General features: G+C 40.3%; 1 protein-coding gene across 1 annotated transcript; it reads right to left on the bottom strand.

Moving 5' to 3' along the window:
- Positions 1–533: 533 nt before the first annotated feature.
- Ppp1r14d (protein phosphatase 1 regulatory inhibitor subunit 14D) lies at positions 534–17,946 on the bottom strand. The gene is made up of 4 exons (XM_005316416.5): positions 17,569–17,946; positions 1,493–1,576; positions 1,262–1,294; positions 534–1,033 (listed from the first exon to the last, which is right to left on the bottom strand). The coding sequence occupies exons 1-4, from the start codon at positions 17,806–17,808 to the stop codon at positions 968–970; spliced, it is 423 nt and encodes a 140-aa protein (XP_005316473.1). The 5' UTR covers positions 17,809–17,946; the 3' UTR covers positions 534–967.
- Between the last annotated feature and the right edge of the window lie 6,907 nt (positions 17,947–24,853).

Here is a 24,853-nt window from a genome sequence, read left to right as displayed (position 1 = left end):
ATCTTCTCCCAGCAGGAACAGTCCCACCCATCCTGGTGGCCTCATGAAGAAAGCATGAAAATTCATTCAACCAAACTGTGTTTCCTGCTCTAGGCAGAACTTCCAGGCCCCTCTGTATTGAATTTCTCAGTCTCTCTCAGTACTCAAACAGTGCATGGAGGAACAATGCATACATACCTGCCTTACTTACAAAGGACCCCACCTCCCAGGGCTCCTGTCCCAACCTGCCTGCCATTCAGACCCAGTATCTGTTTTCTAATGACGTCTCCTGAGTTGCCCCTGGCCTCTCAACCTATGTTCTTTATGTTCTGCATAGCCTCTACTTTTTCTCTTCCTGCCCCCAACTAGAATCAACTCAAGAAAAGACCCTCACCTAAAGCCTCCCCCATCAGCTGTGAGTAGATGAGGGGTGAGCTTTCTCTGATACCCCCAGATCCAGCTAAGTTTTCCTGTTACCTCCTCTCTAGATTCAAAATTAATCTTTGACATTTGAGCTCCCGTGTAACACCAGGACACTATGTGTCTTAGCCATCTGTCCTTAGCTTGGCCTCCAGGCTTTATTAGATTGTGATTTCACCAAAGCAAAGCTGTTGACTTTCTTTGAGTTTTTAAGACCCATTTGGAGGATGGATGGATGGATCAGGTATGTAGGTACAGCCTAATGACTTAGGATATTGGTCTTTGAATTAATCACTTCACCCTTTCCTTCCCCTGGTCCCTCTGCACAAATATGCTCCACACTCCATTTAGCTGGGGCTGCTAAAGATTTTATCCACTTGGCTGACATGGAAAGCACTGGACAACAGCAATGAGTGGCTCCCAGACAGCCTAGCTGCGATATGCACATAACCTAGGGTGTACCAATGTCCCTCCCTGTCCTTTATATTCCTTGTCTGTGTCTCAAGGAACTATATTCCTTTCAGCCAGGGTCCAGGGTACTGAGGCTGCTAAGGTAATCTTTCCAGGTTTATTTCTGAGGCCGGCTGAGTCTTCGGAGTTTCTTGAGTTGACTGAGAAGCTCAGAGATAAAAGGCTGAAGGAGAAAGAAGAGTAAGATTAAGGCATGAAATCACACCCACGCACCACACTGCCCTCCCCAGTCTCTCCCTGACTGTGATCCTAGCTTCCCTTAGCCAGGGAAGGAAAGAAGGATGCAGGACCAAGTTTTCCTTTCAAACATTCCTCTTCATTAGTGACCTCCCCACAACCACCCTTCACCCCCATCCTCCTCTTGCCCCTAGACCAGCAGAATATCCCATACCTCTGTGGGGCGGGGGCAGTTTTGGAGAATGGCCTGAGTAGAAGAGAGCAGAGAGTGAATCCATGAGCCAAAGTACATTCCTGTGAGTCCCACTCAGTCTCCCAATAATAATTCTCCCCTCTGAAGTTGTTCTCCCCACTCAACCCAAGGAAGCAGACTCAGGGTTCCTGGGTCCACCTTGGTCTCAAACCAGCTTTTGGCCCCCAACCTCTGGGCCCAGTCTCATCCTACCTCCAACTGAGTCTTCTGCTCCTCTGTGGATAGTTCCATGAGAGCCTCCAGGTCAATCTCAGGCTCAGAAGGGACTGGTTGATCCTATTTGAGAAGAACACAGTGCTCAGACGGGCCTGGTCAGCTAGTTCTGGAGAGAAAGTTACTTTCAGGAACTCACCCATCTCCAACCTCATCTCTGACTTCCTACATTTAGCCTCACCTTACTCACAGAATACCCATTTTCCATTCAACAAATATTTACTTAATACCTACTATGTTCTATTTGAAACAGTGTTAGGGTTCTTTAAAAACTGTCTATACTTAATGCCAAGTTTATATACATTGTTGGTAGAAATGTAACTTGGTACAATTAATTCGGAAAACAGTTGGGCAGTTCCTTAAAATGATAAATATAGAGTTATAATTGGACCAAGAAATTCCATTCCAAGGTCTGCCCCCAAGAGACATGAAAATAGGTCTACACAAAAACTTGCGCATGAGCCGGGCATAGTGGTGCACGCTTGTAATCCCAGTGGCTTGGGAGGCTGAGACAGGAGGATCGCAAATTCAAAGCCAGCCTCAGCAATGGTGAGGTGCTAAGCAACTCAGTGAGACCCTGTTTCTAAATTAGATACAAAATAGGGCTGGGGATGTGGCTCCATGGTCAAGTGCCACTGAGTTCAATTCCCGGTACCAAAAAAAAAAAAAAAAAAATTGCACATGGATGTTCATTAGTAGCATTATTCATTAATAGTCAAAAAATGAAAACAACCCAAGTGTCCCTCAACTGATGAAATGAAAAAAATGAAATCTTGCATAGACAGATAATACTATACAGCAATAAACAGGAAGGAAGGAACAGTTTATGCTAAACATGGATTAACCTTGAAAACCTGTTAGTCAAAGAAGCCACTTACAAAGGCCACATATTGTCAATGACTCAATGTATATGAAATATCTAGAATAAGCAAATCTACAGAGACTGAGTTAGATTAGTGGTTGCCTTGAGCTGGAAATGGTAGTGGAAGGGAATGGGGTGTGACTACTGTGCTTATGGTCTTTCTTGGGGAGAAATAATGTTCTACAATTAGACTGTAGTAATGGTTAATAATCTTTTAAGATACTGAAAACTGTTGGATTGCACACTTTTAAGTGGGTGAATTATGTGAAACCTACCTCAATAAAAATATTTCTTTTATAGTTATAGTTGCTGAGAGCTGGGGTAACACAGTGGTAGAACGCTTGCCTAGTATGTGTGAGGCACTGGGTTCGATTCTCAGCACTGCATATAAATAAATAAAAAATAAAGGTCCATCAACAACTAAATATAAATATATGTATATTTACATATATGTATACAAAAGTTATAGTTGTTGAAAAAATTAATACAAAGTTAAAAATTAAAAAATCTTAAGAGAACCAGAAAGCAAGTTACAGATTGAGAGAAAAGATTTGCAAAAGAAATATCTGATAAAACACTGTTATCCCAAATGCACAAAGAACTCAGTGCCCCTGAGTTCAATCCCTAGTACTGGGCGGGGGTGGGGGGAGACCTCAAAAGTAAGAAGACAAACAATGCAATTTAAAAATGGGCCAAAGATGCCATACACCTGCAATCCCAGTGACTTGGAAGACTGAGACAGGAGGATTGCAAGTTTGAGGCCAGCCTCAGCAACTTATTGACACCCTGTTTCAAAATAAAAAGGGCTCAGGATATGCCTCAGTGGTTAAGTGCTTGAGTTCAGTTCCCAGTATGGGGGGGGGCGGGCAGGGACGGGACATGGCTGAATGGATGTGTCACCAAAGAAACTATACAGATAGCAAATAAGCACATGAATGGATATGTTCAACTTCATATGTCATTAAGGAATTGCAAATTAAAATAATGAGAGCACTATGCATCTATTAGAATGGCAAAATATCTAAAGTCTTACCAACACCAAATGCTGGTGAGGGTGTGCATCAACAAGAACTCTTACTCATTGCTGATAGGAATACAAAATGGTATAGGCTCACTACAAGACAGTTTGGCAGTTTTTTTTTAAACTTTATTTCATTTATTTATTTTATGTGGTGCTAAGGATAAAACCTAATGCCTTACATATGCTAGGCGTATACTCTACCACTGAACTATAATCCCAGCCCCAAGTTTGGCAGTTTCTTACAAAATTAAACGCACTCTTGCCACACAATCCTTGGTGTTTACCCAATGAGATGGAAACACATCCATACAAAAACATGCACATAGGCTCAGTAATCCAGTTACTTGGAAAGCTGAGGCAGGAGGATCACAAATTCAAAGCCAGCCTCAGCAACTTAATAAGACCCTATCTTGACACTTAATTCCTACAAAGTACTCTGGAGCTAGTACACACAATTAATTTCTAAAGATGGGGAACTTTAGGCACAAAGAAATTCAGCAACCTGTTATAAGCAATCAAGAAGTGAGAGATTGGGATATAAGCCCAAGACCCCTCCTCTTAATCATGTTTTGAAATTAATCAAGGATAAAGTAAAGCACTGTTTTACATAATCTGGAGGATCATTCCAAAATACTAACTATGTCTAAAATACTTGCTCATCTAGTCCAAAATGGCTGAGGGTAAAAGGTCTTTAAAAGACTTTTATGCATTATTCATAAGCCAAAGTTCATTATTTGTTAGATCAAAGAAGTAGAAACCCTGAAAGAGTTTTTGATTCCCTATCCCTCTCTTCTGCCCTCGGATTCAAAGGAGTCCATGACACATTCTGATGTAAAATCCCAAATTGTGTTGGAGAATCATGATGTCTCTTTTCCTGACTCTGCATACTGGCAGGGTAAAACACATGGAAAAATATTTTTTCTCCATTTGCCTTCTTAAATACTTCCCTTATTTAAAGGCCTACTAATCATCTATTGGCAATGTTTTGTTCACTCTGTCAGACCAAAGTCTCAGGAATCCATTTGCTATGGTCAATTCCAAACAGACTCAGTAGCCATTTAGCACCTTTTTCACTGATGAACTGCATGGAGCTTCTTACTCTCAGCAGCTGGGGGATTTGCATATTTTGTTTTCATTCTATTACTAATGGCCAGAAGCAAAGCTATCGTTTTTTTATCCTTTTTACTCACATGTGTAGACCTCACATTTTGTTTCACCTCAGTGACAGTGAGGGAAGCATTTTAATATTTAGCAAGTCTGAGTTGCCTATTGTCCAACTATTACCCAATTCCAGTTTATGACAAGCTTAGAATCATTTTTTTCTTTAATGTTACAAAGGGATTAGCAACAAGAAAATTGGCATGGCAACTGCAGTCAACAAGCTACAATCGACAAGACTTGATATTCTCCAGATGTAAAATTTTTCCTCTACCATCTGAAGCCCTCCACAGTATAAGTGTATGACCTCAGTGAAGGCCAGTATTTAGATAGTAATTAGATTTATATGGAAACATATGGACTGTGCTCCCCACACCCTTTACCACTATGAGAGAAAGAGTGATTTGGAGTATACTTTTACACTTACTAAAAAGGATGTGGAAATAAAAACTTAATTACTAGAAAAACTATTAAGAAGAAAGAATATTTTATTCTTCCAGAGCTATGAGTTTTTAAGGCAAAACTGTCTTAGACTTCTCCAGTGGTTACAACCCCAGGAATCAATGGAAACCTCACAAATTAAGCAGCACCTCTGCTCTACCATCACAGTGGTCATTTACACTGAATGTTCTAAGACATGCTTCATCTGTCTGACAGCTTGGCCTAACTGGGCTGACAATTGTTTTTTCCAGTTGCCCTGCTCCAGTTACCATGGCTGTGCAACAAATAGTGTAACTTCACTATTAGTTGAAGCAGTGACAATAGTCAACCTGAGATAGAGGGGAGGGGTAGGAGGAAGTCAACCCATGTTACATTGTAAGAATATATAAGATGGTCATTTTGGAAAATGTGACATCCTTCCAGAAAATATGTCCCTGACAAAAATAATAATATTCTACTTATGATGGCAGATTTTTAATATTTCACAGTAACAACATTTTGTTGACTAAGAACTTGTTAAGTCAACTAGAATGTTTTAGATGCTCAGTTTTTAGATTGTTGAGTTAATCTAATTGGGAACAGAGTCAAGCTTTTGACTCCTCATAAGAGATCTATGAAGGGCTGGGTTGTAGCTCAGCAATAGAGCACTTGCCTGGCATGTGTGAGGCACTGGGTTTGATTCTCAGCACTGCATATAAGTAAATAAAACAAAGGTCTATCAACAACTAAAAAAATAAATTTAAAAAAATCCATGAAGCTTGCACAGTCAGGGAAGAATCATAAAAATGAGAAATAAATTCATTGTGAGCATCTATTTTGTGTAAACTTCTGCCATATATTACTTACTTAAATTCTGATATATATATTAATGAGTAAGCATTTATTAAATGTCTCTAATATTTCAACAGTTAGATGTTTATAAGAAAGAGAAATAAGATAGACTCTGAGTTCTAGAAAAATGGAACAATCAGGCATCAGAATGTAAGCTTCATGTTTTGTTCATTGATAGTTTAATTTGTATGTATTTTATGCAATAATATGATGATAACTTCCAAATCATTGGAAAGACATAAGTCCTACATTACTTTAGACAAGGAATTAGAAAATATTAGGCAGTGAACAATGATAAAATCTTTATTTGTACTGTTATGGGGTGGAACTTGAAGCAAGAATTAGAATAAAGGGAAGAAATGCATAAAGGAGAAAGACAAGATAATACCATACCTAAAGAGAAAAATCAAGGATGTACAATGGTCTTCATTACAAGAGCAAAAAAAGAGATACCAACTAGTTTTTTATTTAAGTGTTAAGTCAAGCTTTCAGTACTTTCTTTCCAAAACAACAGTCACACATTTATCATCATCAAACAAGAATAGTCTTGTTTTAATTTGTTTAGTAGGAAAAATTACAAGTCATTATAAGGAAAGAAAGATATTACCCTTCCTTTAGAAGAAAAAAAAATAAGACCCTATCTTGAAATTTAAAATTAGAAGGACTGGGGAATATAGCTCAGTGGTAAAGTACCCCTGGGTTCAATCCATAAGACCAAAAATTTAACAAGTAAAAATAAAATAAAAATGGCTGGGGAATGCAGCTCAGTGGCATTGGGCTCAATACCCAATGCAGGTGAAGGTGGGGGTTATAATAATAAAAAAAAAAAAAGTACACAGCTGGATGCTGTAGCAAGTGAAGGTTGAGGCAAGGGATCACAGGTTCTGGGGCAGCCTGGACAACATAACAACAGCAAGACTGTGTCTCAAGAAAGCAACAAACCAAAAACCTACAAAGAGATGTTTATTATAGTTTTATTCATATTTGCCAAATTTGGACACAAATATGATGGTCTTCAGTAGGTAAATGCATAAGATTTGGAACATCCAATGAAATATTTTTCAGTATAAAAACAAAATGAGCATCAACCCCTGAAAAAAACATGGAAGAACCTCAAATGTATATTGCTAAGTTAAATAATTATTTTTTTTTCTTTTTCCTTTTTTGCAGTGCTGGGGATTGAACTCAGGGCCTTGGTGCATGCCAAGTTACACTTTACCACTGAGCTACTTCCCCAGCCCTGAAGAAGTTAATTTTAAAAGGCTATATACTGAAGAAGAAGGTACTAGGGAATAAGATTGACCAAATGTGCATGTATGAATATGACATAATGAATTCCACTAATATGTATAATTATAATTTACCAATATAAATGTTTTTTAAAAGGTTATATACAGTATGATTTCAACTATAACGAATGACATTTTGAAACAGGCTGATCTATGGAGACAGTAGATCAATAGTTGCCAGGGTTTGGAGGAGGAAAGGAGGAGGCAGAACACAAAGGATTTTTAGAGCAGTGAAACTGTTGAGTAGGATATGATATTGGTGAATATATGTCATTATACATTTTTGGCCAAATCCATAGAATGTACAACACTAAGAGTGAACCCTAAAGTAAATTATGATTTTTGGATGGTAATGAGGTCAGTGTAAGTTCATCAACTGTAACAAATGTACCATCTCTGAGGCTGTACATTGAGAGTAGAGAGGCTGTTCATGTGTAGGGACAGGGCATATATGAATTCTGTACCTTTCACTCAATTTTGCTTTTAACCTAAAACTGTTCTAAGGATTGAGTCTTTTTTTTTTTTTGGTTCTGGAGATTGAGCCCAGGGGGACTTAACCACTGAGCTGCATGCGCAGCTTCCCCAGTTTGTTGTTGTTGTTTGTGTTGTTGTTGATGTTTAATTTTGATACATGGTCTCACTAAATTGATTAGGACCTCACTAAGTTGCTGAGGCTGGCTTTGAACTTGTCACTCTCTGCCTCAGCCTCCTGAGCTTCTCGGGTTACAGGTATATGCCACTACACTCAGCAAAGAAGACATAAGCTCAAGATTGAGGAGGCAGGGCTGGGATTGTGGCTCAGTGGAAGAGTGTTTGCCTAGCATGTGTGAGTCACTGGGTTTGATTCTTAGCACCACATATAAATAAACAAAATAAAGTCCATTGACAAAAAAAATGAGTGGGAAGGAGGAGGGATAGGAAAGGGGAGGAAATTAAAAATGAATTTGACAAAATTATGCTATGTGCATATGTAAATATACCACAGTGAATTCCACTTTTATGTATTCTATAAAGCACCAATTTAAAATTAAATAAATAGCTAGGTATGGTGGTGCATGCCTGTAATCCCAGGGGCTCAGGAGGCCCTGAGGCAGGATTCGAAAGTCTGAGGCCAGCCTCAGCAATTTAGTGAAGTTCTAACCAACTCAGAAAAACCCTGCCCCAATAAAAAATAAACCTAGCAGCTCGGGAGGCTATGGCAGGAGTACTGCAAGTTCAAAGCCAGCCTCAACAACTTAGTGAGGCCCTAACCAACTTAGTAAGACCCTGTCTCTAAATAAAATATTTTTAAAAGCCTGGGCAATTCCCCCCAAAACAAAAGCTGAATGTTTTCTTTGATAAGCGGATCCATAGTGGGGCAGGGGGATAGGGAAGAATGAAAGAACTCTGATTTGTATAGAAGGGAGTGAGGGGAGGGGTGGGACTGTGGGGATGGGAAGGACAGTAGAATGAGACTGATATTATTACCCTAAATACATGTATGATTACACTATTGGAGTGACTCTGCACCATGTACAGCCAGAGGAATGAGAAGTTGTGCTCCATTTGTATGCACTATGTCAAAATGCATTATACTGTAAAATCAATCAATAAATAATTTTTTAAAAGAAAAGATCATACCAAATCAGATCTATGCAAAAAAGGTAGGCTGGGGTGTTCCTCAGTGGTTAAGTACCCCTGGGTTCAATTCCCAGTACAAATACATAACATACATACATACATGCATAAATGTAATTGGGGATGTAGCTCAGTGGTAAAAGTACCTCTGGGTCCATCCCAAGTACAATAAATAAATAAATAAATGGTAGAGCAGTAGAGTAAAAGGAGAATAAAGAGAAGGAGGAGTGGAAAGCAGGGAACTAGGAACTGAAATGGAGTAAATTAAATTTCAGGCATGTATGATTATGTCAAAATGAAGCCAACTATTATGTATGACTATAACGCACTAATAAAAGCAAAACAAGGGGCTGGGTTGTGGCTCAGTGGTACAGCGCCTGCCTAGCACGTGTGAGACACTGCGTTCAATTCTCAGCACCACATATAAATAAAAAAAAAAAATAAAGGTCCATCAAATCTAAAAAAAAAAAAAAATTTAAAAACCCAAAAAGCAAAACAAGCCAGGTACAGTGTCACACACCTGTAATCCCAGCAGCTCAGGAGGCTGAGGCAGGAGGATCAGGAGTTCAAAGCCAGCCTCAGCAACTTAGCAATACCCTGTTTCTAAATACAATACAAAAAAGGGCTGGAGATGTGATTCAGTGATTAAGCACCCCTGGGTTCAATCCCCAGTACCAAACAAACAAACAAACAAAAAAGACATGAGTCAATATTTAATAAAATTAATAATTTTTTTACTATTTTATCAAGGACTTTTTCTTCCTTTCTTTTCTTCTTCTTCTTCTCCTTCTTCTTCTTCTCCTTCTTCTTCTTCTTCTTCTTCTTCTTCTTCTTCTTCTTCTTCTTCTTCTTCTTCTTCTTCTTCTTCTTCTTCTTTTTTTTGTATTTGATTGAACCCAAGGGTGCTTAACCACTGAGCCACATCCCCAAATCCCCAGCCCTTTTTATTTTTTTGAGACAGAGTCTCGCTAAGTTGCCAAAGCTAGCCTTGAACCTGCAATCCTCCTGCTTCAGCCTCCTCAGTCAATGGGATTACAGACATGAACCTCAATGCCTGGCCATCAAGGACTTTCTTAAGTGAAAAATGACATGGTGGTAAAGAACATGATTACTTATACAAACTCACAATACTTTTTGTTGTTGCTGCTGGGGAGTGAACATGGTGCTTTCCACATGCGTAGTATGCACTCTACTACTGAGCTACACCCACAGCCCAGTATTATTTTTCTGATTCACACTAAGGGCCAGCAATACTTTTGCATCATCAGTGCAAATCTCAACATAGTGAAAAAGGCAAACAACATCTTATAGTATTGTTATGAGAATAATCATGGAACCCCTAAAGGAGTCTTGGGAACCCCCAATGGTCCCTAGAGGAACAGCGACCATATCCATGTCTGTATGGGGTTCTTTTGTTTTATTTCTTGCTTATTTTTTTCTTCTTTTTATTTTTTCTTTTTGGGGGGTTCCTTATCCCTTAGCTATATCCTCAGACATTTTAAAAATTTTGTTTGTTTTGTCCTAGGGATTTAACCCAAGGGCACTTTACCACTGAGTTACATTCTCAGCCCTTTTTAAATTTTGAGATAGAGTCTCATTAAGTTGCTGAGGGCCTTACTAAGTTACTGAGACTGGCATAAACTTGTGAACCTCCTGTTTCATCCTCCCAAGTAGCAGGGATTACAGATATGTGTGACCATGCTCAGTCATTTTTTCTTACTAATTGAAATAGTTTTTCTTTTTTAAGTTATTGAATTTAGATTAACCCTAGCACTTCACATATGATGGAAATAAATATATTTTATGTTTAATGAGTAACAGTGGAGGGGGCTGGGGATGTGGCTAAAGCGGTAGCGCGCTCGCCTGGCATGCATGTGGCCAGGGTTCGATCCTCAGCACCACATACCAACAAAGATGTTGTGTCCACCGAGAACTAAAAAATAAATATTAAAAATTCTCTCTCTCTCTCTCTCTCTCTCTCTCTCTCCTCTCTCACTCTCTCTTTAAAAAAAAAAGAATAACAGTGGAGACAGGATAATAGTTGGATTTGTTTATATGGTTGAATCTAATGGAATTTTCCAGTGTTGGTTCCTCCCTTCCTTCCTCCCTTCCTTTCTGCTTCGAAAGTTCTTAGCAAGTATATATCAGACTTGGATAAATACTTTCTAATCACCTTTACATTTTTTAGAGGTTTGAACATTTTACCTTTTCCATTTGATTATTTAATCCTTTGGAATTTAACTATTCAAGTATCTGTCCAATGGCTACTGTTTACTTGGCATCGTGAACTTAGGCACATCAGTGAACATAAAGCAAAGATAAACTGGGCCTGGTGGCACACACCTATAACCTCATCCATTCAGGAGGCTGAGGCAGGAGGATCTCAAATTCAAGGCCTGCCTTAGCAACTTAGCAAGACCCTGTCTCAAAATAAATAAAAAGGGCTGAGGATGTAACTCAGTGGTTAAGTACTCCCGGGTTCATTCCCGGTACCAAAAAAAAAAAGATACTGCTTTCAAAGAGCCTATAGATAAATGGCAGTCAATGAATCATAGTAAAAACAGGCATGAAGGGCTAGGGATATAGTTTAAGGTAAGAACACTTGCCTAGGTTGTGTGCTTGAGGCCTTGGGTTCAATCCTCAGTACCCAGGGAGCATGGGGAACTCAGGTATGATAAGCAATTAGTTATTCAATTTGCTTAAAGGTAAGTGCTATTTGGAGAACTTTTTGAAGGTAGAGATGTTCCTTATCTGTTATGGTGGTTCATCTAAATGTATACTTCAAAAGGGCACATTTTATGCTATCAATTATAATTAAATAAAGCCAATTTTATAAATTAATTAATAAGATAGATAAAAGAAAGAAAAGACAGCAAAAGGAAAAGAACCTCACCTACCTTCTCACTCTTCCCACTGCCAACAGGTAACCACTGTTAACACTTCTGGTCCTTCCATACCTTTTTAAAAATAAATAGTGCCTAAGTTAGCCCTTTCACCTGAGTTCTAGACTTTCCTCCTTTGCTTCTTTGTTCTCTAGTTCATATTATTCAGCATTCATTCATTCATCCATTTTATGCCTATTTATTGAGTGCATGACACGTACTAAGCATTATGATGATTGCTGGGGTCATATTAGCAAAATAGACAGACATAATACTGTCCTTAAAAAGCTTATAATGCTGGGCATGGTGACACATGTATGTAATCCCAACCGCTCAGGAGACTGAAGCAGAAGGATCACAAATTCAAAGCTAGCCTCAGCAACTTAGAAAGGCGCTAAGCAACTTAGAGACCCTATCATTAAATAAAATATAAAAAGGGCCTCGCATGCACAAGGCCCTGGGTTCAATCCCCAGCAACACACACACACACACACACACACACACACACATGCACACACACACACAAAAAAAAAACTTATTGTCTCCTAAAGGATAAAGATGAGAGAAATACATAAGATAAGCACCCTGAGGAGACAGCACATGGGAAGACAACCCAGCCAACCCTGGGGTTCAGGAAGTGACCTCTGATCCGAGATCCAAAAGCTAAGAGTTAACCAGATGTTTATGCTAACAGTCAGGATGGAATGGCAGGGACCTGATTTTTTCTCAACATAAATAACTAGAAAACTAGACAAATATATTAACAATATTTTCAGACATCAGACAACATATAGCTTGGGACTATAATCCCAGAAAGAAAGGGAAAAAAGAAGTAAATTCTGTAATTGTTCCATATTTCTTCCTGGAAAGACCGTAGAACAGAGAGAAAGATCCCAAGGAGAGCCCAGTGGTCTTGCTAAATTGATGTGACAGAGAGCAGAGTAGAGGCAGATTGAAGTGGCTAGAAGTTGCTGGACAAAGTTCTGGAGAGGAATAAGTTACACAGAAAGAGACCTCCAGAAATTGCATGAGGGTTCTCTACAGTGTGTTGAACAAGAAGATGCACATTCACTGAGTAAAATTTTACAAAACCAGATACTATGAGGCACCGAAAACACAAAGGTGAACAGACTTCAGGTAGGACTGGAAGACAAATCAAATTCCAACCACCAGGGTGGACAGTTTTTTTTAATTATTATTTTAGTTGTAGATGCACACAATACCTTTATCCTATTTATTTTTTATGTGGTGCTGAGGATTGAACACAATGCCTCACATATGTGAGGCAAGAGCTCTACCACTGAGCCACAACCCCAGCCCCTGGAGTTATTCTTGATCATGCAAGAATTCAGTAGAGACCTCAAAAGAATCATGCTTTACTAGGGGCGGGGGTTAAGTTATTCCCTAGACTAAAGGTTACTCTTTTTTTTGTAGTTGTAGATGGACAGAATGCCTTTATTTTTATAGGGTGCTGAGGATTGAATCCAGTATCTCACGCATGCTAGGCAAGTGCTCTGCAACTGAGCTACAGTCCCAGCCCTAAAGGTTACTTTTAGACCAGCTCTAATAGAGCTTAAAAACAAGCCTCTGATGAATCAAATCAAATCACAAATAACTGTTTTTTATTTTGTTTTGTTTGTTTTTTAATACTAGGGATTGAACCCCAGGGGCATTCTACCACTGAGCTACATCCCCAGCCCCTTTTCTTTTTTATTTTGAGACTGTATCTCAATAAATTGCCTAAACTGGTCTTGAACTAGTGATCCTCCTGCTTCAGCCTTCTAAATGGCTGGGATTACAGGCATGAGCCCTGCACACACCTTAAAGGAAGATTTTTAAGAATCCACTTACGTCAGTGTAAAATTTACAATGTCTGGTGTCATCAAAAATCATTAGTGAGGCTGGAGCATACCTCAGAGATATAGTGCTTGCCCAGAAAAAGAAACAGAGAGGAAAGAAGGGAAGAGAAAGAATAATAAAGATAAGCTATAAAGGTTAAAACTTTGCCTCTATAAAAATCTGGAGTCTTGTCCCTCAAACCATTATTATATTGCTTATTCAACAAACACATATTGATATATAATGTACATATATACATATATTGAATATGATTGCCATTTCAGTCTAGTGTTGATAATAAGGGATCATAAGAGTTTGGTGTTCTTTCCTGCAAGTCTATTTTTTTTTTTTTTTGGTAGGGATTAAATCCATGACCTTGTGCTTGCTAAGCATATGCTCTACCATTCATCTCTCCACCATGGAGCCCAGTAATTGAATCAGGCTTAAATGAGCTAATAAATGTTTGCTTCACACATTATTTGCAATATTTTTTTTGAAGTTGAAATATAATAGGTTAGTGAAAAACGTCACCACATCAAAATGACTGTTATCAAAATGACACCTGCCACCAGGGAGAAAAATATATGATAAAATCTATAGGAAACTACTGAGCTACATCCCAGCTCTTTATTTTATTTTTTATTTTGAGACAAGGTTTTTTTAAGTTGCTGAGGGCTTTATAAAATTGCTGAACTTGGCCTAGAACTTGCAATTATCCTGCCTCAGCCGCCAATGGCTAGGATTACTGTTGTGTACAACCACATTCAGTGGAAAGAATATTTCTGAACCCTGGGGTGATCACCAGTGTCCCCTACTGATATGTACATTAGATTTAGCCCCAAAGCAGTGATTAATGATAACCACAAGAGATCTTAACAAGTTATGGGAGATTTCAGTGAATTGAATGGTGATGGGAAGGGAAAAAAATAAAAGAAGTCAGAAAAGGTGGCACAAGCCAGTAATCCCAGAGATCTGGGACGTTAAAGCAGAGCATTGCAAGCTCAAAAACAGTCTCATCAACTTAGTGAGAATCTGCCTCAAAATAAAAAACAAAAAGGGCTGGCGGGTATAGCTCAGTGGTAGAGGGCCCAGTACCCCCCACCCCCCACCCCCGCAAAAAAAAAAAAAATAGTAAGCAAAGGCTGTGAGTGCAGATGAATCTTAAGACATCTGGCTATGTGGAGATAGGAAGAGGGGATCATATATAGAGGAGGGCATGGGACTGGGGTGCCTATCACATGTGAGGCACTGGGTTGGATCCTCAGCACATAAAATAAATAAATAAAATAAAGATATTACATCTATCTACAATTAAAAATTAAAAAAAAAGGAGGAGGGTATGTTGTTGAGTAAAATGTGTGTGTGTTTAAGTCCCTGCCCAGAAGCCAAATCCACACTAGCTCTGGACAACAGGAGTTCCAGGGTCCTGGTTCTCTTTGTATCCCTAGACTTGGTTCCTCTGAAGACCCCACAAGGCTGTACACCCAGGGAGAGGTAGGGCCCTCCAACAAAGGAAAGTTGAGTTGCACTAAAATAAACAAGTGACTCATCCCTATACCTTGGCAGGTGGCAAGGGGCTCTATGAAAGCAGAACTGGAGCAGGGTGAACCTGGAGCCTGTGTTGCCTTGACCTCTGGCCAAGATGTCCAGCCACCTGGGGCTTCCCCAGGCACTTAGTTGCTTCCTGCTGAAAAGAACAAGGATTGGGAGAAGAACTGCCACCTGGCACCTTTGGACAATTGCCATGGTAACCACAGGCCAAGCATTTTATTCCGGTCATTGCCTGGGAGTGGTCCTCCCACATGTACTGTTTTCTAATGTTATGGGCTCATAATTGGGTAGATTCCTCCTCCTCCACCTTCATCCTGCAAAGCAAGGTTCTTTGGCTACTGTCTTTCTCTGATGCCTGACAGAATTTGCCTAAGGTGTCTGAAATATGAGACTTTTCTTTGCAAGTGCACAACAAACAACCTGAAATTGAAATTGACCCAGTGGAGAGTTCTAAAAGTAGTGAAGGGTATGGAAGGGCCCTGCAAGGTCAGAGCAACAAGCCAAAAAAATTTGCTTCTCCAGCTTATAGTTCTAGGGCATATCCCCATCATGAGTGGGCTCAGGATGCTTCAGGGTTCATGGTCAACACCTGGACCAAACTGATCCTTGAGCCTGTGAGCTTCAAGACTGACTGAACCCCATTCATCACTCTTCCCCACCCCCAACAGTAGGATCACAGCCCTTACCCATTCAAAACTCACCGGTGGCTACTGCCCCCAAAAGAAAAGATAGGGCCTGAATCAAGGAGGAGAAACAAGGGCTGGGGATGTGGCTCAAGCGGTAGCGTGCTCGCCTGGCATGTGTGCGGCCCGGGTTCAATCCTCAGCACCACATACCAACAAAGACGTTGTGTCCGCCGAGAACTAAAAAATAAATATTAAAAAAAATTCTCTCTCTCTCTCTCTCTCTCTCTCTCTCACTCTCTCTCACTCTCTCACTCTCTCTAAAAAAAAAAAAAAAAAAGGAGGAGAAACAAGCACCACATCCTATGGACAAGCAGGACTCCTGGTTCTCCGGTTCTCTCATGATTCTCAGCCCAGCCATACATTAGAAGCAATTGTGTTGCTTTTGAAAACTGCCCAGAGTATAGACAACACTTTAGTAGATTTAAATTCAGTTGAAGTGGTGCTGGGACATTGGTGTGTGTGTGTGTGTGTGTGTGTGTGTGTGTGTGTGTGTGTGTATGTGTATTTAAGTATTTCAGGTGTGTCCAAGTTCTGCAACCAGAGATCTGGTTTCAACTCCTGGTCTTTTCCAGTGTTGTGACCTTGGACAAGTTACTCAACATCTCTAAGCCTCCATTCTCTCAGCTATAAAAGAGTGCCAACCTAATGGAGCTGTGAGGAGGATTAAATGAAATAACTCATGCTTGGCCATTGTGCCCAGAACATAGTTAAGTGCTCAAATATTATTCTGTTGAAGCAGCTGTTACTGTTCTGGGACTCAGATTTGGAGCCAAGATTTCTGAGTAAGAAAGTGACACAGCCAGGTGCAGTAGCACACACCTTCCAATCCCAGCCACGCAAGAGCCTGAGGCAGAAAGATTGCAAGTTCAAGGCCAGCCTTACAACTTAGTGAGACCCTTTCTCACTAGCTCAGTGGTTAAGTATCCCTGAAGGAAGGAAGGAAGGAAGAGGAGGGGAGGAAGGGAAGGAAGAAAGGGAAGGAAAGAAAGAAAGGAAGGAAAAAAGAAAGGACCGACTACTTCCAGTGCTGGGGGTTAGACCCATCCTTTACCCAGGGTGGGATTGAGAGGAATCAGAGTCAGGTTCAAAGGGAGATGGGGTCATGGTATTGGCGCCCACCCCTGGCTACTCTCATTTTCTAATGCAGTTCTGTCTATTCTAGGAGGGTGTAGATATAGCCAGGGCATGGCTCAGGAGGCTGAGGCAGGAGGATTAAGAGTTTAAAGCCAGCCTCAGCAAAATCAAGGCACTAAGCAACCCAATGACACCCTGGCTCTAAATAAAATACAAAATAGGGCTGGGAATGTAGCTCAGTGGTCAAGTGTCCCTGAGTCCAACCCATCCCCCCCCCAAAAAAAAAGAGGATGCAGATATTCTGCATCTGTGCGGACAGTATGGAACAAGGAACTAGTTAGCACTTACAATGTGGCTAGTGTGAATGGGGACCTGAATTTTTTACTTTATTTAATTTTAATTAATTTAAAATTAACAGCTACATGTGGCTGATAGCTACAGTGTTAGATAGTGTAGAACTAAACATATGTGTGTTGAGGATAAGAATAAATTAGGACAAAAAATAAAATATTCTAGCCAAGGATTTTCCCTCTGAATATGTCATTTGAGCCTCAAAAAATAGTTCCAAAGAAATATAACAGGTATTGAAGACCCATTTTATAGATTAGGAAGATCACACCAGATCGCAATGAGTGTTAGAGGGACAGCCAAGATCTTTTCTCATCTATCTGCAGGAAAATTTCTCTCTCCATTGGACCATCTCATATCAGCCCTCCAGCTCTTCAGGTCTCTGAGCAGGCTCTCTCAGTCCCCTGGCCAGGGCCCAGGTTCCCTATCTCCTCAGTCCTCCCCAGTGCTACTCACCTGGAAGAGTTCCTGAACCTGAGCATCCACCCATTGCTCCATATCCAACCAGCGCTGGAGCTGCACCCGGTCGTATTTCACTGTCAGTCGGCTGGGTCTCCTGGACCTGGATATCTTAGAGGGGTCTGTGTCTGAGGATGATGTCCTCCTCCTTTTCTCAGAAGTCCACTGGACCTTCTTACTTGGGTTCTCCTTGTCTGGGTTGGGAGATGTACAGGAAGCATGGCTTGAAGACAGCATGGAAGGACAGACCTGGGCAAGGAGCTGAGAAAAAATGCCAGTCAGACCAAGAGCACAGAGGGAAATGAGGAGACAGAATGGAGGGAGAGGCCAGCGGGAAGGCAGAAGAGAGGAGGGCCAAGGGCCCTGGGAGTGGTGAAGGTCAAAGATCAACAGGCCTTTGGTGCTGGGAATGCCAGTCTCCTGGCTCCTTACTGCCAGTAAGTGGCACTCCAGAGCTGTGCCCCAGTTTCACTTACTGTAGCTGCTGAGGCCCACAGTATCATAAACTATAGACAGGCAGAAGTCCAGAGGCCGCCGTTCCCCAGGAGGAGGAAAGAAGGGACCTTGGATCCTGAGAGGTGAGGGGACACAATGGGTGCCCTTTGGGGAGCTCTTGAACACCTGAGTCACCCACCTGAGAGCCCTCTGCATCCCACCTTCTTGGTACAAACTCCACTCTGGGCCCCCAGGCAGCTATAATCAGTTCCAACAAGAGCAGGGCCCCTGGCTGATAAGGCTTCCTGCTCAGAGCTTGGCACCACAAGGGCAAGTCTCAGGTGGTTGATGAATTGGGAGTTGGCTACCTAAGGACCTAATATGTTCAGTGCCCCTTTATGTCCGGGTATGTCTGAATGTGAGCTGCTATCAGCCTGGCCTGTGTGCTTATGAAGGCAAATTTATCAAGCTTAGTCTACCCTGCCTGTTACCCAGAGGCAGTTTCTTAGGAAGCCATGTTTATCATCACATGACCCTCTGCTGATTCAGCTCCTTCCTGACACAGAGGAAACCTGCAGACTTAACTAATACCCAGGTGTCAAGGACTAGTACTTTAGATAAACTTGCATTCTAAAGGGAGGATATGTTTGTTCCTTTGTTTAGTCTTTTCTAAATTTTCTTTTTTTTTTTTTTTAAAGAGAGTGAGAGAGGGGAGAGAGAGAGAGAATTTTTAATATTTATTTTTTTTTTTAGTTCTCTGCGGACACAACATCTTTGTTGGTATGTGGTGCTGAGAATCGAACCCGGACCGCACACATGCCAGGCGAGCGCGCTACCGCCTGAGCCACATCCCCAGCCCCTCTAAATTTTCTTTTCTTTCTTTTTCTTTCTTTCTTTCTTTCTTTCTTTCTTTCTTTCTTTCTTTCTTTCTTTCTTTCTTTCTTTTCTTTGGTTACAGGAGAATACTATAACTTTTCTTAAAGAAGTGAATGCTCAGAAGGACAAACAAATTAAAATGAGTTTTTCTCCTCTCCCTAGCAGCATCTCCACCAACAGCTTGTGGCTTTAACTCTTCTGCAACCACCATTATTTTCCCTTTATGGAATATCTTTTTTTTTGCATTTGTCAGTTAGACATATCTTTTGTCTCTTCAATGTGAAGGATAAGAAATTAACTTACACTAACTTCCTTGTCCCCTTCACGTTCAACATTCCAATTTGTGTTTAAATACTTCTTTTCAGATTTTATAATGGTTGCCTTTAGGATGAGGAGTTTCTGCATGCACTGTATTGACTTCTACTATCATACAACAATTCCTAACAGAGGTTTGGAAAAACTTGAGTGCCAGGCACAGTGGCCCATGACTGTAGTCAACCCCAGCTACTTGGGTGGCTGAGGTAGAGGATCACTTCAGCCCAGGAGTTCAAGGTTAGCCTGGCAAAGTAACAAACAGCTGTCTCTCAGAGACAGAGAGAAAGAGAGAGAGAGAGAGAGGGACCCTGCTTTTATAAAACTTATAGTTTGGTCAGATGTAGAAATAAACATTAGTTGATTAATCCAATGAGAGTAAAACTACCACTTTATGTAGCTATTTGAAGAAAGGGTGGGTAAAAAGTAGTGTAAGAATGTCCAGTCCTGTGAGTCTGTGACCTAGTGAATGAAAACATTCAAACTGAGTTCTGAAGGTTTAGTAGGAGCTAACTAGGCCCAGAGGTCAACATAGATGGGTCTGGCTGAAGACAGACCATATGTGAAGGCCAATAGTAGAAGGGAGATGGTGAAGTTGGATGGTGGTGGTACACACCCATAATCCCAGCAATTTAGGAAGCTGAGTCAGGAAGAACACAAGTTCAAGGCTAGCCTGGGCAACTTAGTGAGATCCTTATTTTTATTTATTTTTTGGAGAAGATGGGTATCAGGAATTGAACTCAGGGGCACTCAACCACTGAGCCACATCCCCAGCCCTTTTTTATATTTTATTTAGAGCAGGATCTTATTGAGTTGCTTAGGACCTTGCTATGTTGCTGAGGCTGGCTTCGAACTTGCAATCCTCCTGCCTCAGACTTCCTAGCCACTGGGATTACAGACATATGCCACAGCGCCCAGCCTATTTATTTATTTTTAAAAATATCTTTACTAGTTGTTGATGGACCTTTATTTTATTTACTTAGTTATGTGTGGTGCTGAGAATCAAACCCAGTGCCTCACACTTTTGAGGCAAGGGCTCTATCATGGAGCCACAAATCCAGTGCCCGCCCCAACTTATTTTTATGTAAATTTTTTTTATTTATATATGACAGCAGAATGCATTACAATTCTTTTTTTTTAATTTTTTTTTAAAGAGAGAGTGAGAGAGGAGAGAGAGAGAGAGAGAGAGAGAGAGAGAGAGAATTTTTTTTAATATTTATTTTTTAGTTCTCGGCGGACACAACATCTTTGTTTTGTATGTGGTGCTGAGGATCGAACCCGGGCCGCACGCATGCCAGGCGAGTGCGCTACCGCTTGAGCCACATCCCCAGCCCTACAATTCTTATTACATATATAGAGCACAATTTATAGAGCACAACTATCTCAGGTTGTATACATAATATATTCACACCAATTCATGTCTTCATATATGTACTTTGGATAGTAATGATCATCACATTCCACCATCATTAATTACCTCATGTCCCTTTCCTTCTCCTCCACCCCTCTGCCCTGTCTAGAGTTCATCTATTCCTCCATGCTCCCATTCCCTATCCCACTATGAATTAGCCTCCTTATATCAAAGAAAACATTCAGCATTTGTTTTTTGGGGATTGGCTAACTTCATTTAGCATTATCTTCTCTAATTCCATCCATTTACCTGCAAATGCCATGATTTTATTCTCTTTTATTGCTGAGTAATATTCCATTGTGTATATATGCCACATTTTTTAATCCATTCATCTGTTGAAGGGCATTTAGGTTGGTTCCACAGTTTAGCTATTGTGAATTGTGCTGCTATAAACATTGATGAGGCTGTGTCCCTGAAGTATGCTGTTTTTAAGTCCTTTGTTTATAGACTGAGGAGAGGGACAGCTGGGTCAATTGGTGGTTTCATTCCCAATTTTCCAAGAAATCTCCATACTGCTTTCCATATTGGCTACACCAATTTGCAGTCCCACCAGCAATGTATGAATGTGCCTTTTCCCCACATCCTCGTCAACACTTATTTCTATACTTTTTTTTTTGTTTGTATGCATAATAGCTGCCATTCTGACTAGAGTGAGATGAAATCTTAGAGTGGTTTTGATTTGCATTTCTCTAATTGCTAGTGATGATGAACATTTTTTCATGTTTTTATTGATTGATTATACATCATCCTCTGAGAAATTCTATTCCTTTTTTATTTTTTCAAATAAAAAGTGAATTAGTGACAATCCACTTTATTTAGTTACTTATATTGAACTCAGGGGCACATCCCCAGCCCTTTTTTCTATTTTATTTAGAAACAAGGTCTTATTGAACCTGGGGATTGAACCCATTGCCTTATGCATAGGAGGCAAGCACTAACTGAGCTATATCCCTGGCCCCACTTTATTGTTTTTAAGATTCACTAATGGATTCCAACATGTTTTTGTAGAACAACTTGATGATTTAGTCACTCAATTACTGTTATTAGACATATAGATTGCTACTAATTTGCCATTATGAACAGTGCTGTTTGGAACATTCTTGTAACATTTCTTTGCTCACATTCATGATTTATTTCCCTTAATAGAAATTTATAGAGGTGGAACTACAATGTCATAGGATATGCAAAACTGTGGGGGGTTGGTATTTATGGATATATTGGTTGTCAAGTAAACTGTATATAGTTTGAAATTCTATACTATTTTCAGTTAATAAGTGCAGCAGTTATCTCTTGCTGTATAACAAATCATCCTAAAATATATCAGCTTTAAACAATAAGCATTTGTTATATCACTGATTGGGTAGGTGAAGATTCTGGGATTAGCTCCCTCAGCTGGGTCCTCTGGCTCAGGAATTCTCATAAGGCTGCAGTCGAGGTGTCAGCCAGGCCTGTAATCATTTTAAGATGCAACTGTAGGAAGACCTACTTCTAAGCTCACTTACATGGGTGTTGGCAGGTCTTGAGTTCCAGATGCTATTGGCTAAAGACATGGATTCTTTGTCATGTGGACTTCTCTAGAATGCTATTTAGGATGAGGCATGTCAATTACATTAGACCAGAGAAGGAGAAAGGGAGGGAGAGAAAGAAGGAATTACAGTCTTTTGTAATCTAGGGAGGTGACATCCCATAACTTTGGCTATATTCTAGTCATTAGAAGCAAGTGACCAGATCCAGACACACTGAAAGAGAAAAGATTACACAAGAGTGTGAATACCTGGAGGTATAGATCACTGGTAGCTAGTTAGAGGGTACCTACAATAGAAAATCGTGGGCACTTTCAACATTAGAATTCTTCAAAAATATCCATTTAAGGGCTGTTGCATTATCTGAGAGGGTCTATCCTATCCCCTTTTAAATAAAACTGATAGTGGCCTAATCTTCAAAAGTATTGCATTACTTCCCCCTCAAAATTCCTCAACAAAAATCATTGTTTCTGGGGTTGTGGCTCAGGGGTAGAGTGCTCACCTAGCATATGTGAAGTCCTGGGTTCGCTCCTCAACATTACATAAAAATAAACAAATAAAATAAAGCTATTGTGTCCATGTACAACTAAAAAATAAATATTTTTAAAAATCATTGTTTCTGCAATATAATTAGTGGACTTTTATTTAGATAGTTAACAGTAAAAACCATTTTGTAATTGTTATCCTTCTGTTTCCCTTATTATTGGCATTAAACCACCCAGATATTCAAAAAATTAAAACAGAAACAGCTATTTACTTGCTCACAATTCTGCAACTTAGGCAAGGCTTGGCAGGACCAGTAGTCTCTGCTGAGGGGACTTACTGGGGCAGAAGATGCAAGATAGCTTCACCCAGCTCCTTGGCTGGGGGTAGGAGGACACTGGGAACCAGTCAGGCTTCTCTCATTTCCTTCAGTCCTTCATCCTCATGGCCCTTTCCTCTTCAGATGACTCTATTTTCTGCAAAGTACTCAAATTTCTGAATGTCACTACCGACTCTAAGAGGGAAAGTTAGAAACCATAGCCTAGAAGTCTAGAAGTCACATGGCACCATTTCTGCTATGTCCTATTGGCCAAAGCAAGCAGTGTGAGTCAAAGAGAAGGGAAATAGACTCCACCTTTTAGGAGGAGAGTAAGAGGCAGGTGAAAGAATTAAACACAGTATTGTAGCCTGGCATAGTGGTACATGTCTGTAATCCCAGTGGCTCAGAAAACTGAGGCAGCAGGATAGCAAACTCAAGGCCAGCCTCAGCAATTTAGCAAGGTCTAAGCAATTTAGTGAGAGCCTTCTTAAAATGAAGGCTGGGGATGTAGAAGAGTGGTAAAACCCTTCTGGGTTAGATCCCCAGTATCTGCCCCCCCCAAATAAAATAAACATCAAAATCTAAATATGAAGCCCATTGCTCAACCACATGTAATCTTATTTCCCGCTCTTCACTATGGGACCTCAATAATTATGGAACTTCTGTGTATGGTAAGAATAGTAAGTGTTGCCAGAGCATGAATCATACATGTCAAGTGCCTGGAAAGAACACAGTAGGTGTCCATTTTCTGCTACTTCACAGAATACCTGAGACTAAGTAATTTATAAAGGAGTTTATTTAGTTCACGGTTCCAGAGGTTAAAAATCCAAGATCTGGAGCTCAGATCCAGTGAGGGGCTTATGCAATATCATAACAATGGAGGAAAAGTAGAAAGGCAGGTGGGCATGTGCAGTAGACACAAAACGAGAGGCAGGTTTTTTTTTTTTTTATGTTGTTGTTACTGGGGATTCAACTCAGAGACACTCAACCACTGAGCCACATCCACAGCCCTATTTTATATTTTATTTAGAGATTTTATTTAGAGTTGCTTAGTGCCTCACCAATGCTGAGTCTGGCTTTGAACTCATGATCCTCCTGTTTCAGCCTCCAGAGCCACTGGGATTATAGGCGTGTGCCACCACACCCAGCACAGCCTCACACTTTTGACAACCTGCTCTCATGGTAACTAATCCAGTCCATCAAGAATTGACACGGTCCCTAAGAAAGGCATTAATCCCTCTTAATGACCTAATCATCTCTTAAAGTCTCCATCTCCCAACACTGCCACCATGGCAGATTTCAACATGAATTTCAGAGGGGACAAATCATAACAGCAGGCATCACAAATGGCGGCTGTTTACCACTTGAAAATGTTTTGTTTCAGGCTAATTGAATCTGAGGTGAGGGTAAATTTTTCAGATAAAGGTAGAATTGCAAGTATCATAAGCCCAATGTTAAAGTGTGGGAGTAAGGTGGGCTTACCTAGGCTCCTATCTTTTCTCTGCCACTTAACTGCTGGATTATCTGACAAATTAGTTCACTTATCTGAGTCTATTTACTCATCCATAAGAATGGGAATAAAAAGAGTAATGACTTCCTTGGTTTGATTTGATCTTAATGGGTAATGTGTGGGAAGCACTTAGGAATAGGGTTAGAGCATTCCCAGTGCTTGATAAATGCAGGTTTTTGTAATGGTGTGTATAATGGGTATAATGACAAACTTCTGGTAATGTAATATCACTATATATTAATACTCTCCTTGACGTATAAACTTCTGGAATCAGATCTTGACAAAAACTTTTCTTCCCAGTAGCTGCACCACAATCATTTGCTTCTTTCCTAATTTACCATCATGGCCACCACTATGCCAGGGGATATGGAACACCCCTGAAAATCCAAAGAGAAGACATACCCCAGCTCCCA

This window comes from Ictidomys tridecemlineatus, chromosome 5 (assembly GCF_052094955.1).
Source record: "Ictidomys tridecemlineatus isolate mIctTri1 chromosome 5, mIctTri1.hap1, whole genome shotgun sequence".
Lineage (NCBI taxonomy): Eukaryota > Metazoa > Chordata > Mammalia > Rodentia > Sciuridae > Ictidomys > Ictidomys tridecemlineatus.
The sequence above is the reverse complement of the archived record's forward strand: the minus strand, read 5'-3'. Positions and strand labels throughout refer to the sequence as shown.